The sequence below is a fragment of the Lithobates pipiens genome, unplaced genomic scaffold, assembly GCF_037356315.1.
Source record: "Lithobates pipiens isolate NorthernLeopardFrog02 unplaced genomic scaffold, aLitPip1_a1.2 Scaffold_18, whole genome shotgun sequence".
Classification (NCBI taxonomy): Eukaryota; Metazoa; Chordata; class Amphibia; order Anura; family Ranidae; genus Lithobates; species Lithobates pipiens.
The window spans coordinates 320419059-320435193 of record NW_027507758.1 but is presented as its reverse complement, the minus strand read 5'-3'; the positions used below and the strand labels follow the sequence as shown (position 1 = coordinate 320435193).

At 40.9% G+C, this 16135-nt stretch overlaps 1 protein-coding gene across 1 annotated transcript in view; it reads right to left on the bottom strand.

Moving 5' to 3' along the window:
• The window catches only part of RNGTT (RNA guanylyltransferase and 5'-phosphatase), a 463180-nt gene that overhangs the window by 297367 nt on the left and 149678 nt on the right, over window positions 1-16135 (bottom strand). The window contains 1 exon segment of the mRNA XM_077487269.1: window positions 2015-2150. Coding sequence (XP_077343395.1) covers window positions 2015-2150 — 136 coding nt within the window.

Sequence of the window (16135 nt, the reverse complement as noted above, 5' to 3'; positions counted from 1 at the left end):
CGTACGCATTTTCAGAATACGTTTTTTTAGTCATTATAGGAGATCAGGTCTTTTTGGTCCCACAACACTTGCTGTACTGAGTAGTGATCTGCAGAGTGCTGTCTTACAGCCTCTGTCCAATTCCACATTAGACTGCTGGGATTTTGTTGAATTGTTTGTTTTTAGGGGAGTGGGGATTATAGGGGTACATTATTGGTACAGATTGCTAATAACACCAATCCTGGAGGGTGGGTTAATTTTAGTAGTGAGTCTGACCACCAAAGCCAAAACGTTTATTAGCTCAACAGTTGTTTGACACTGACTATTTAATAAGGTTCATCTTTAAAGGAAGCTGGAAAGTATATATTTTACAGACCGGACCATTTTGCTGGTCAAAGACCAGACCACTTTTTGCGATTCGGCACTGCGTCGCTTTAACTGACAAAAGCGCGGTCGTGTGACGTGGCTCCCAAACAAAATTGACGTCCTTTTTTCCCCACAAATAGAGCTTTCTTTTGGTGGTATTTGATCACCCCTGCGGTTTTTATTTTTTGCGCTATAAACAAAAATAGAGCGACAATTTTGAAAAAACGCATTTTTTTGTTATAATAAATATCCCCCAAAAATATATTAAAAAAACATTTTTTTTCCCTCAGTTTAGGCTGATGCGTATTCTTCTACATATTCTTGGTAAAAAAAATCAAAAAAAATCACAATATGCGATTATTGATTGGTTTGCGCAAAAGTTATAGCGTTTACAAAATAGGGATAGTTTTATGGCATTTTTATTAATAATTATTTTTTACTAGTAATGGCGGTGATCAGCGATTTTTATTGTGACTGCGACATTATGGCGGACACATCGGACATTTTTGACACATTTTTGGGACCATTGTCCGTTATACAGCAATCACTGCTATATAAATGCAGTGATTCCTGTGTAAATGACACTGGCAGTGAAAGGGTTAACCAGTGGGTGGCAGTGTAGGGGTTAAGTGTTCCTAGGGGTGTGTTACTAACTGTGGGGGGTTGGGCTTTCATTTAGTGAACACTGATCTCTGCTCCAATCACATGGAGCAGAGATCAGCATCACTAGTTGCTAGGCAGAATGGAGAAATGCTGTTTACAACAGCATTTCTCCATTCAGCCGTCCCGTGAGATGATCGCGGGTATGCCCGCGGTGATCGAGTATGCAGGACTCTGGTAGAGCGGCATTGAAGATTGGACGTACCTGTACGCCAATATGCCTGCCCGTGCCATTCTGCCGACGTACATCGGCGTGCGCCGGTCAGGAAATGGTTAAGGAAGAGCTTCATTTATAAAATCAATTATTGTGCTGAGTGATGAAAATGCCTGTCAGGCCTCAAGCACACAGACTGTTAACCCCGTACAGCTTAAAATCCCAGCGTTCTCAGGAGCTCAGGAGACACTGATGCAATGTACAGCCTGCTATAAGTAGCCTGTCAAAATCTATGACAGGGTGAAATATGCAGCAGATGCACATGGTTCCAAGAAGTACACATGTTTAGGACTGTAGGCCCCAAAAACAGTAATTCTGAACATTAAAGTATACCTGCACTTTTCCTCAAATGCTGAAAGACAAAACCTGTTTTGGGTCTGCCTCTTCATTTACATTCATTTTGTTAAATACATACAACTTCAGAAAAAAAGGCACCATCTCCAGTGAAAAAAACTTGCCGGCCTTCATAATAAGGTTGAAAAAGACCAAATTAAATCTGTTAAAAAGCTTAAAATGTAATTACAATCTACAAGAGTTCTGCCCTGCAAATATTTCTGTTACTACTTGAATACTTGGACAGCATATGCTGCCTGTGGTATCTTATGCACGATTCTACGTATCGATTACATCAGTGTTACTTTAGCAGTCTCACTGCACCTTCAGAGTAATCAGTAATCAAATTGCAATAGCACACTTTGCAGTTTCCGTTAACATTAAGCAGAACAACAAATCATATACAGGCGGCTTTAAGCCCCTTGATGGCCCAAAAACCAAATGCAATAATTGCATACTTACCCCATCTAAAAGCGTGTTTGTCAAATGGACTCTCAGATCTTTGCGAAAAGGGAACTCAAGGTTAGATACATGAAATACTGAGTTGTCTCTGTCAACCATATATACTTCGTTTTTTCCATCGATCAGCATCATATACCTGAAATCACAAGAGAAATACACCATTAATTTTTCCTACAGGTAAACTACACAACGTAAATGCCTTGGCCCTGAAAGTAAGAAACAGATTACTACTAAATAACATGAAGTTTATACTAATTTAAATTAATCCTGCCATGACAGAAAAACAAAGGTCGACACCGATGATCCTAATTTATAAAAACATCAATACTGCTCATCTTTGACCTGAAATAAGCATGCAGATAAATGTTTCTGAGTTTTCTTTGATTTTCCTGATCCGCATACTTGATCTGGTTCAGCAATTCAGGCTCTGCGTTATCACGACCATGGTGTCGGGATCTGCCTAGATCCATGGACTGACACCCGGCTCAGCCTTTCAGTGAGCCGCTGAGAGGCTGGGCCAGCAGCTCATGCAGTGCAGAGAGCAGTGACCGATAGTTACAAGCTCTCTGCTCAGGGAGCTGTGAGAACTGAGTGATCGGTGGTGTTTGATTGCTCAGTCCTCAGTGTAGAGGCGTCAGGGGATAGATGCTGCATCCGACCGAGAGAGGTGTTACAGGAACACCTGCATAGCAATCTATTGGCTATAGTTATCAAATTCCTGCTCTTAGGGCTGCAACCAGACCATCATTAAGAGATGGATTATGGAAGAACCTATAGATCCTCTACTGGACCATGATAAGTTTAAAACCTAATTATTTGAAGTTATTAAAAAGTTTACATACATCACATTTTACTTCAATTAAGACCAATATTAATGTGGAGTATGGATAGAGCATGGAAAGGATTCCCAATGGAACCTCAGCGTTTTTTCAGATCCTTCGGGGTTTCCTAAAATAATACAATCCCTCAAACGACTGACAATAATGCTGACTATTTATGCTTTTTTTTTACCCTAAGCCAAGTTTTAGTATAAAAAATACTTTCTACATGCAGTAGAAGTGCTAAAGAGAATTCTTAACACATAAATCTCAAACTCAGCATTTCAGCCTCCCTTAATATTTGATATTAGAACACTTTTAAGTTCATCAAAAACAAGAAATGTGGATCAAGATGCCTATAGCTTTTATCTTAAAACCCCCTTCAAAACTCAAAAATAATGACTGGACAACAGCTTACCAGCAACCCATTTTAGGTGGTTTGCATTTCCAAAACTAAAATAACGTATTATGTTTAAAAAGAATGTATAATCTGAGGCCAGGTCAGTAGCAAACCAGGATTGCAGAAGGTGCCAGTGTTGAGATTACAAATGGTATTTATAATATTTAATTTTATTTCTAGAAATTAAAAAAAAACGAAAGGAAAGTTTTCTGTGACCATTCATTTTCTTTCCTATAATCTACAGTATTAGAATTATAGCAAAATCTATCTAAAGTGCTAATGGTGGCTGCTACAACCAAAATTCAAATGTTCAGCCCATCTGAAAGGGCATAATGCCTTGAAAGCCTCTCAGTAGTGAAACCACATTAAAAGGAAAAAAAAAAATGACACCATAATAACATTGGATTGCTGACTCTTTTTGTGCTATGGTGATGAGTTGCTCTGAAGAAGTTATCAGTTCTGGGGAGTTTCATGAAACATTTGTAGCCAGGTCACACTCCATAAAGTCCCTCTTCAAAGTGGTGACTTTTAACCACTTACCGCTCAAGCCATAGCTAAATGACAGGCACACAATAACGTCCTCCCAGAATCGTGCTCCCGCATGCCCCTTGGGGCACACACCTGGGAATATCCGTGACCGTCGGGTCTTCCAGACCTGGCGCATCACAGATCGGGGTAAAGGGTCAATGACAGCAGCCCTTTACCCCGTTCAATGATGAAGCGATCAGTTGTCAACAAACCGGAGCATGTCCGATTCAGCTCCTCGCATCGATCGGGTGCCCACAGCGCTGATCTGTGCTCATGTATGGCTCATCCATCCATATTAATGGCTCGTCCATGTTCACCCATCACCATCCATGGCTCATTCATGCTCATCCATGCCACATTAGTGCTCATCCATGCCACATCAGTTCGCATCCATGCTGCATCCATGCCACATCCATGCCACAAAAAAATGTAATAGGTAGTCAAATTAGGGTTGAAATTTATGTCCCTAGAGCACCTGATGGTGCTTCTTGCATGTTGGGCTTCTGTATGTGGCCAGGCCGTGTAAAAGTCTCACACATGGTATCGCCATACTCGGGACGAGTAGCAGAATATAATTTTGGGTGTCATTTTTTTCTATGAACATGCTGTGTTAGAAACTGACAACTTTGGGTTAAAAAAAATAAAATATGCATTTTCCCACTTTCTTTCTACATTTTCCCAAAAACTTGTGGAAAAAAATGACATGTTCAAAAGACTCATTATGCCTCATAGAATAAACGGAGTGTTTGCTTTCCAAAATAGGGTAATTTTTGGGGCGTTTCCATTGTCCTAGTGCTCCAGGGCCTTCAAAAGTGCAAGACCCCATACACACTATTATATTTTCTGCAGAATTTTATCTTCAGCTTTACCAAAACCATATAGTATGAGGTCAAACCTTAAAGGGGTAGTAAACCCTCATGTTTTTTCACCTTAATGCATCTTATGCATTAAGGTGAAAATAAACCTGGCAGTCACCAGCACCCCCGCCCCAATTTACTTGAGCCCCTTCATCTCTTAAGCGGGGACACGCTGTCCCTCTCTCCACAGGATCCCGGTTCGATTGGACAGATTGATAGCAGCGCAGCCATTGGCTCCCGCTGCTGTCAACCAAATCCAATGATGCGGGTGCTGAGGGGGCGGGACCAAGTCTGGCATTCGTGTCTGTGGACGCAAATGCTGGACTCTGGAGCATGCCCGCAAAGTAACCCCCTCGGGAGAGCGTTTCTCCTAGGGGGAGCAGTCTGATGTGGGGAGGAGCCGGAAGAGCCACCAAGGGACCCCCACAAGGATGTTCGGGGCCACTCTGTGCTAAACGAGTTGCACAGTGGAGGCAAGTATGACATGTTTGTTATTTAAAAAAATAAATAAAAAAAACACGATCCTTTACAATAACTTTAAGCATTTCAATTTTAATGCAAATCAGGCAGGCTCTTGCACTACATGGTTTTGGTAAATGTGAAGACAAAAATTTGCAGAAAATCAATAGTGTGTATGAGGCTTTTGAGGTAGTCAAAAAAAGGTAAGTGTAATTTATCCTCCTAGACCACCTGATGGTGCTCCCTACATTTTGGGCATCTGTATGTGACAGGCAGTGTAAAAGTCTCACACATGTGGTATCACCATACTCAGAAGTAGCAGAATGTATTTTGGGGTGTAGTTGCAAGTATGCATATGCTGTGTGTGAGAAACTTTATGAGAATTTTGTGAAAAAAAGAAAAAGAAAAAAAAAATCGTAATTTTGCAATGTCTCAGCGGCTCATCGAGAGGCCAAGACTACCATCAGGCCAAGCCCCTGGCGGATCAAGTCTTCCTAAGTCGGGTTGACATGCTGCCTCGACTGATCCTGGTGACGGACTTTAGACCACTCGCCGCTGAAAACGGGTCACAGGAGTGCTAAACTAATTGCAATCCTATGACCCGAATGAGAAGCCCAGCCTAAAAACCACAGGCTGGAATTCTCCTTTCAGAGATTAAACTTCATTTACAGATGGAAGTTCATTCCTTTGATCTAAAAGAACCAAGAGATGCATAGTTTCTCTTTATCGCTGTTGATAAACATTTGCCAGCTGAGTTTTTTTTTTTTTTTCCTTTTGACAGCTCTGCTTGGCTCTGAACTTGTTTAAAACGAATCTGGGAAATACTGTATGAAGATCGTGAGGGGAGGTTGAATCACGATAACGATTTTCTAACGATTAATCGTGCATCTCTAATATCTGGTATAGGATGCTGGCAATTCAAGACGGTATAACCTTAACTGAACAAAATCATCTCATGTCTATGAAAACCTTAGACCATGATGATTGATGACTTTTCCTTTTAAATGAAGCAAGCATACAATGAAATCGAGTAAAGTTTTTATTTTTGTATTAAACCAAATTTTCAGAGAAAATGCCTGTCTGGAACATATCTGCCTTAATGATTTCCAATTTAATAGCCCGGGGCATAGTGACCCTTTGTTCTTGATATGGGGAGACACTTTATTAAGGCATTAAAGCAGCCTAGAAACTGCAACTGCAAGAGTAAAAACAAACCAGAGATATAGTGAAACAGATCCTTCACATTTAATTCTAGGAAATGAAGCAGAACAAACACCTCTTGTAACCAAAAAGAAAAGATTATTAAAACAAAACAGCTGGAGCACAGAATCGCCCATTAGAGACGTTCTAAAATGCTCCTGTATAATAGGGAGAAAAAAGGATCAGGTTGGAAAGATTTTCGGGTCCTTATTATATTGACTTGACATAGCTTAAAATCCTTTTCCTTTGATAATGATTAACAAGTTCAAATTCTCTACTTAATGTCTATAATTAAACCATCCATTGAGCATTTTCACAGCATCCTATAATTTTCTATGCCAAGTTTTTTGTTATCTGTTTCCACCGCCTTCAGAAATAGATACAAGCAAATGCCAGCAAATCTGTCCTAACTCTTACAGTTTGTCTACAATTTAGCAGAGAAGATCACAACTGAAGCCTTCAATGTGATCACTGAAGCAATATCATGATCAAAATAGTTATTCCATAAGATCGCTTTTTTTTTTTATTTTTCAGCAAAAATGCAATGTTTGGCCATTCTATGCCCTTATCTACTGATTGGTGACCACATTAAATGAGCTAGAAGTTATGCCCATTCACAGACAGAAGACAATAATTGTTCTCTTACAATTCTTTCTAACCATCTTAAAATTCCTGTCTGTATACAAAAAAAACACGTAGATGTTAAAAATATTCAAGCAGAAGTAAGATATTGCTTATTTGACAACGTTCAATGACCAGGCCACTTATCAAGTAACCAATCCCTCATCTTACTGGTATCATCCTTGGGAGATTAACTGCATGCCTGAAGCGAAACTCCAGGCAAACAGCAAAATCTACTGATAAAATTCATACCAAGGTCGTTGTAATACATTTTACTTGCCAAAGAATTATTTTTTCTTTTTTTTTTTTATCTATAAGCCCTGAGATTTACACAGCTCTGCCAAAAAACACTGTCCTGTTTGGCAGTAGACTGATTTACTCTACAACAGTTAAAGTGGTTGTAAACCCTCACATATACCCAGTGAAATAAACAGCCTCAGGTGATACACAAAGATGAAACAAATCCTCCTACATGGGTTTTACTTGTTTATCTGCTGTCTTCTCTTCTCTACAACCCCTCAAAAGGGTAGCAATGTTTAAAAATCTTTCTTCATCTGTCAGAAGTACAGAGGAGGAGGAGAGGCTGCAGTAACTGTGTGTGAGAGCTGATTGGAGGAAATTAACAAACCCCCTTCACACAACAGCAGAACTCAGTTCTGAATAGACAACAAGCTGAACCCCCCCCCCACAAATGTATCTCATGTGTAGGGAAAACTTCTCAGAAGTGACTTATGATAACAGAAGAACAAAGCAGCAGAGATAAACGGCACACAGAGCTTTGGAGAGAGATAAGTAAACACTACAGATATATGTGCTTTGCTCATATTTCGTGACTGAGGTTTTCAACCACTTTAAATAACACTTACAAGTATGGACCCTCCACCAGCTTGTGAATGGACACAGAAAGAAGCAGAAGTAGACTGATTAACTTATCTCTCTGTCACTGTGCTGTCTGTCCATTAGCATGTTCCTTGTTACCACATGAGCATTTCAGCAAAGCTCCTAATTGTGCTGCTTTGTTCTCTCAGTCTGAACTCTACTGTACAGGAACTACAAGGCTGATGCCAGGTCAAATCCAAAGTATTTACACTGCTTATATCCAAAAAAAAATTACTATTAAAACCGTAATAAATCCAAAAGCAAAACATTTAATATATTGCAGCTTAACAATTACAAGTGGTGTCTGCATTCATTTTATTTTTTGGGTTTTCTTTGTTTTCATTTAGAATAATAGGGGGGAGTTTGGGACTTTGAATGAAGCACACTGTATTTGCCTCCATCCCTGGATCAAGTATGAGAAAAAGGAAGGTGAGACTTTGAATGGGGCTGTTGATCTGTGGGGGTGAAATAATTTGAAAGTATATTTAATTGGTCTGACAATACATAACAATGATGCACTTAGTAGAAAATGTTTAACATGTATACACACCCATACATGGTGTAGACCTTATAAATACATTACATATACATATCAAATGGACGGCATATAAAATTGACAAGAGATTTAATATGGCCAAAATTAATTATTACAAATGTACCGTATATACTCGAGTATAAGCCGAGATTTTCAGCCTCTTTTTTGAGGCTGAAAGTGCCCCCCTCGGCTTATACTCGAGTCATCGCTGTCTGCCCGCTCGATCAGCGTGTCGAGCAGACAGACAGCGGCCATTCTGATTCAAAAGCCGCGCCTCCGGCTCCGCCTTCGCCTGTGATAGGCGGAACACTGAATTTCCCAGCAGCCTGTGTTCCGCCTATCACGGACGTCGTATCATCCTCGTACTACGGACGAGGATGATACGACGTCTGTGATAGGCGGAACACAGGCTGCTGGGAAATTCAGTGTTCCGCCTATCACAGGCGAAGGAGGAGGCGCGGCTTTTGAATTTTACAATGGCCGCCGACGAAGAGGGCACGGGACGGAGGCAAGGCAAGGCACGGCACGGGACGGGACGGGACGGGACGGGACGAAGGCAAGGCAAGGCACGACACGGGACGGAGGCTCGGGACAAAGGCTCGGGACACAGGTAGGCTGGACACACACACACACACACACACACACACACACACATGGATGGATGGATACACACACACACAGGGATGGATGGATGGATGGAGACACACACACACAGGGATGGATGGATGGATGGATGGAGACACACACACACACAGGGATGGATGGATGGATGGATGGAGACACACACACAGGGATGGATGGATGGATGGATGGAGACACACACACACAGGGATGGATGGATGGATGGACACACACAGGGATGGATGGACGGACACACAGGGATGGACGGACACACAGGGACGGACGGACACACAGGGATGGACGGACACACACACAGGGATGGACAGGCATGTCTCACCCTCGGCTTATACACGAGTCAATAAGTTTGCCAGTTTTTTTGGGGGTAAATTGGGGGCCTCGGCTTATATTCGGGTCGGCCTATACTCGAGTATATACGGTATATGTGTCCACCTCATCTAAATGGCACATTGCAGTGTAATCAATGGTAAGAAAAACAGTATGCTTGTCTGGTTATAGATGATGAGTCTAAGTAGGTTCCTATCAGTAGGCATGAGAATGCATCCAGTGGATAATACCACTCTTCAAGGGCAGATGCATGCAACTCTATAAAAAAACAACAAAACACGAGTAGACCAGTATGATCAAACATTATACTAGGATGTGTACAAGAAAAAAGGGAGAGAGTTACTCATTCCTCTAAGTACTTGCATAGTGAGAAGTCCATTGAGGGGTATAACATTTGATCATACTGGTCGGTCTACTCCTATTTTGTTGTTTTTTATAGAGTTGCATGCATCTGCCCCTGAAACGTGTTGTGATTTTAGGATGCACTCTCATGCCTACTGATAGGAACCTACTTAGACTCATCATCTATAACCAAATGATCATACTGTTTTTCTTACCATTGATTACACTGCATAGTGCCTTTTAGATGACATGTACATATATGAATTTTCTAATGAATTAATTTTATCCATATTAAATCTCTTGTCAATTTTATATGCCATCCATTTGATATGTATATGTAATGTATTCATGAGGTCTACACCATGTATGTGTGTGTATACGCATTCAACCTTTTCTACTATGTGCATCATTGTTATGTATTTTCAGACTCAATATGCCAATTAAATATACTTTAAAATCACTTCACCTCCACAAATCAATAGTCTTATTCAAAGTCCCCATCTTCCTTTTTCTCATCTTTGCTTTCATCTGGTGATCCAGTAAGTCTGTTTTTCAAAATAACTAGCTCTCTTTCAGATGCATCAGTTTACAGAGGTGAGACAAGCCATTTAACACCGACAGGTGTGCTTACAATGATCAGCTTTTTTTTATTAATGCAAAACCTTTATCCCAAAAAGGAAAAAAAAAAAGGGGGGGGGGGGGGTTTGCTGAAACTGATTATAAAGTTTGAGCTAGAGTTTGGTAGTGAATTTGAATCTGCTGGTACATGTAACATGCCCCCAGATTAACAAAGCTGCTGTCCAAAGGTATCCTTGTGCTCCTTTATCCAGAGTACTCAAGGCACTCTAATACAGAAGGTGTATTATTGGGCAGATCCCCAGGTGAAAACGGAGAGGAAAATAACTAAAAAATGAACATGAATGAATGATGTATTACATTTTTGGTTTTGAGTTTAATACCAATTTAATGATGTATTCTCAAATACAGAACTGCATTAACCTGTCATCTGTCAGACGTTAAAGAGGAAGTAAACCCTTCCAAACAACTTGGACCTATAGGTAAGCCTAGATTAAGGCTTACCTGTAGGTCCAAGCAATATCTCCTAAACCTATATGGTTTAGGAGATATTTGCCCGAAAATGGGCACCGCTGCGCACTAAATGCGGCAAATCCAAGAATGGATTTGCCAAATTTGTCGACTCCCGTGCGCATGCGCGGGAGTGACGTCATCGCGGCTTCGCCGTATGACAGTGGCGGAGCTGCGAGGCGCGACTCCCGTGCGCATGCGCGGGAGTGACGTCATCGCGGTTGCGCCGCTGTGATTCGTCGGAGCTGCGAGACGCCACAAGCAACATGGATGCGGCGGACTACAGGGATCAGCGGCGACTTCGCTGGCTCCTGTGTCAGGTAAGTGACACATAATGAGCTACTATGCGATGCATAGTAGTCCATTATGCTTTACCTTTGCAGGGAAAAAAAGAGGAAGTAAACCCATCAGGGTTTACTTCCTCTTTAAGCTTCGTGAAGAAAATATTTTTCTTACAAATAAGCCATTTATTTTCCTTAGCTTTTATCTAAAGTTTCTCGCTTTATTTAAAAGTGTGTTTGGTGGTGTCTGCATCTTTGTTTGAGAGATCTCCTCTCAAACTGGACAAACAAGGTAGAGGGTAGGAGACAAAAAAAAAAAAAAACAGTCAGAGCAGTCTCATCAATGGGGACACAAACGGCAATTTAAATCTGACAGACTAATCTTCACCATTTCTATGCCTACTTAAAATGTGAAAAAGAGGAATTTTGACTTACCCATAAATATATAATTGCTCATGCACACAGCATCTCAATGAAGCTCAAAGAAGCGGCTCCTAAGGCTTTTGAGCTTTCATTATGTCCACGCACACTATGGCCTTTTCAGGAGTTTACAGGAATATGTTCTTGCAGGCAAAAAAAACCCACCCAAACTTGCATTTTTGAGAGGAACTTTCAAGCAGAAAAGATGCCCAAGTGCCCAAAAACATGCAAAAAAGTATGTAAAATCTCAAAGAAACTCATAATCACACAATTTTTTTTTTTTTTGCTTAAAGAAGCTCAATGAAGCTCAATGAAGTCCAGGGTAGCCCAAAAAAGCACAAGCTTTTTCAAGCTGAAATAAAAGCTCAAATGCCTGTAAAAGCAGATTTTTTTTTAGCTGCAGTGTGCATGAATACTAATGGAGTACAGTACAGGACACAAGCAGAATAGTAATACACCATGGATTATAGGTGTGTGGCTTCAGGTGATTGGACATTGTCAAAAAGTATGGAAAAGGCCCGCACCTGACATTTAAAAGTACTTAAGGCCAATTTTTGGTCAAGACCTGAATATAGGAAGGCCAGAGGTTATAATGTCCAAATCCTGAATCCCCAATTTTTGGCATATTAGACTGAATACATCTGAAGAAAGAGACCATTTCCCTTGGTCCAGGCAATGGCAGCTAAGACAATCTACTTTCCAGTTGTCCACTGCTGCGATGTGGACCACAGATAACACTGGACAGTGAGTTTCTATCCAAGAGATGATCTGGTTTGCTTCCATCAAGGAAGCTAGACTCCTGGTGCCACCTGGATGGATGAACTCTCATGGAGAATCTCAATGTGGGGTGACTCTTGGATCTCAATTCTTGAGCTTGTGCTGTTAGAGAAAGAATTTTATTTTCTGGTAGAAAGACTTGTTTGGAATGTGTCTAGGACTAGACTTAGAAGTCCAAGAAAAAGGCTGGAGAGCAGATTTGTTGTAACCGATCACCCAGTCGAAAGCCTAGAGCATTGAATTGTCTTGTGGACATCTGCTCATAGCTGGAAAGAAGTCGAGTCCTTCAGAAGAAGGCCTTCTAGATGGCCTGAAACTTGGATGCCGAGTCCTGGGAGCACAGGATAGGCCAAAGGTTAATGCGACAAGCTAGAAGTGGTTGTCTGCCACTGCAAAGTACAGAAAGCGCGGATGAGGTGCGTAAATGGGAAAATGTAGATAAGCATCAACAGGTTTGAGTAAATTCCTTTGAACCTGTCTTGGGGCCACAAAGCAAAATTATGGGTCATCCCACCATCGTGGGTATGACTCCAAAGACTCTACTTGGGCTGTGCCAATCCAGAAACACTGCTTCAATGCCAGCATTAGAAAACAGTGAGGCTTGACTAAAAAATAAGGAATACTTTTTTTTTTTTTTTTATAAAAAACTAGTTAAGCCAAGAGTGATTTTCTCCATGAAGGAGAAAAGGTCCATCACTTCAGACACTTACACAAAACTGAGGACTCCCAAAGTGGGGTAGTGATAAGTGGAAGGGGAGAGGGGAGGTGTGTTCTCTAAAGCTTTGCAAGTGTCCAATCACCTGAAGGTACATACCTCTAGCCCATGGTGTATGAATATTCTGCCTGTACTGTACAACTGTAATTGGGCTTAAAAAAAATATTATTGCGTCTAAGTAAATGAAAGATTTGACTCAACAAATAGCTGCTATATAACCTGTTAATCAAGGAAAAGCCAGCTTCCATCAACAGCTTTTAGGACAGATGTTGTATTTTCTGACAGTAACATTTAATAAACAGGCATTAATTTTATCAGGAAGCTTCAGCCTAGGTCAGTGATGGCGAACCTTGGCACCCCAGATGTTTTGGAACTACATTTCCCATGATGCTCATGCACTCTGCAGTGTATTTGAGCATCATGGGAAACCTAGTTCCAAAACATCTGGGGTGCCAAGGTTCGCCATCACTGGCCTAGGTTCACACTGATGCGATGCAGAAACCAGCATGATTAGATCGCTGGTTCCCGCATCGCATTTCTCCTGCAGACAGTTCACACTGCCTTCTACGGGTGTGATCACATTGTTAATGACGCCCACAGATGAGTTCACAGATCGCAGTGCGAACTGTGAACTCACACAGGAAACGGATCACATAGATGAGAACACCCATGGGATCCAATTTCGTGTGGGGGAGAAAAAAAAAAGTCCCTGCAGTTTTTTTTTACCTGCGAATCTGCATGGCTGAACTCACATCTTACAGACATCGCAAGTGATCGGCATAGCAGGTGCGAATCACATGCGATGTCTGTGATCGCATAATGTGAACCTGGGCTAAAACGAACCTTTTCAAGGTTTATACAAAATATACTGGCACGCTCATTATCAAGATACAGCACAGATGCATTCCTTTAACAAGGGAAGTTCTTAAAAAAAGTGAACCTTAAACACAACTATATTCACACAGGTATTTAGAAAATACTTTTTTCCACAGTTACCAAATGACAAACTCTACTGTATGCATACAGTACATAAAAAAACCAGATCAAACGCTGATGCAGATTTTTATTTAAACACACAAGTATAACAAAAGATGGCATTTGAAACCAATCAAGGAAGATAATTTGGCAGTTATTCTAGACCATCCTCACAGTGGTAGCATTTAATAATAATCAATTATAATCACTGCCCTTCTGAAGGCTCAAGCTACCGCTGCTTAAATAGGGTGTTTATCAGTATAGTATCAGACGTTTCTCTTTCAAAAAAAAAAAATCAATGGCACTTATCTGAAACATATCTAATGTTCTAACTAGATTGATCCCAGAGAAATTCATCTTTCAAGAAAGCAAGTTGAGATGTCAATAGTTCTTCAAACTTATTAGAAGAATATATCAAGTTATGAACTTTACAAGCTCAAAGGCTCTTTAAAGTATACCTGTACTGCACAAACATCTACTAAACTAAAATCAATACTGCATACTAAGCATTGTATGTTAGCAGATTGAACATGCACCTTATAGGAGTGATGACACAAAAAAAGACTCAGTGGTCCATAGAATCTGCCCTTTATTTATTTTGTGTAAGTATTATAAGGTAATAAAGGAACCATTTTGTTAAGAGACATCCATTTTGGGTAATGGAAAATTACTGATAGCGTGACCCCATGGAAACCTATTGCTTAAGGTCATATGTGTTTTTGCTTGTACAAGATATCAGTTGTTTGTACAGAACAGATGGATGCGGTTAAGCTACTTCCCTTTCCAAGAGCAGAAGTAACTTTATGGCGTTAGACCACAGGCCTATCTTGCATCACGCCTAAGAACATTCTAAACTATATATATATATATATTTAGCTTTTGCTGCTAGGCAGAGATATTGCTTGTGCAAAGAACCATGATGACGTAGTAAAATATACAATCTTGCATATTTTATGTGGCGATCCCTGATTGGCTCAACCACAGGGTTGCGCTTTAGCTCAAACTGCATAAAACTACTGTGAATGCTCCAATAAACTTACAATCATTGTTCACGTACAATTGTGTGTATGTGTGGTGATTGTCCACCGGTGACCGGGACCTCCGCTCCTCCATCCTAGCCTAGGCTACCAGGGTATATACACGGAAGACGAGCACCTAACAGAGCTGGTACCAGAAGTGGGGTCATCTTGTGATAGGTAAGTCATTTTGCTCCTTCTTACCTTAATGGTGAAATGGTGTAGATGCTTACTCTGTCCAGATGACCACCATACAAATAGATTAGTTTAAAAAGCTACTGTGCCTTCGCGGCGGACTAGGCTGGTCCCTCGGAAGGTCAAAAGGGCTCGCAAGGAATTTATAGGTTTAGGAAAAAGTCCGACTAGGTTGGTCTGACTATAAACTATTGGTGATAGTTTTATTAACACGGGAAGTAAAAGAATACGCCCGTGACAAAGGGATTGGTCGAGCGGACGCCCACTTGAGAACTTTTAAAGTGCACTATAAATAATGAAATGCATCATGATGTGATTACTTGATAATGTACATGTAAAGTTTTAAAGCTGAAATCCTAAACCATAAAAATATGTCTGTTTCTCTTTAGGTGCAAGCGTAAGTATATAGAGTATTAACGTTGTATAAGATATAATTATATAGAGTGGATATCTGTTTGAATAAACCCAACTGTTTTTAAATGAATACAGAGTATGAAGAACCGGATTGTAGTGAGGTAGCACCCGCCTGTTCACGCTGCACGCTAGGTTTACTTTTTCTTAGCATTGACGAAAGGTGGATTCTTTTGACCACTAGACCTACAGGCTTCTCTTGCAGACTTGGTGTAAGAGGGGTATATCCCGCCACCAGGAAAGGTACCCTTCATCGTATATTAAGGGTAAATCTTCACAGTTTTATTAGTCCATCTGACCTGGAAGATCAGGGAACTTACCCCCGCATTAGGGAACAAATTATTGACCAAACAGGCTGTTATCACCTCTGCCCACATACCAGGCATACTTTACCCAAATTACTAGATGGGGAATTCTGCAGGCACCCAGCCCCAGAGTCCGGGAACTCCCACCCCGTATGAGTATGTTCAACATAACTTGCCGGGTCCCAAGGTGGAACCTTTCTGGGCACAAGTCCGGGAAAGGTGTCACCAATTGGGAATCCATGACCCAGGACCCCAAGGTCCTTGTTCAGAGGAAGACTGGCAAGAAGTCAGTAAAATTTGTCAGGTACATAAGCATTCTTATCCTCCCTGGTCCA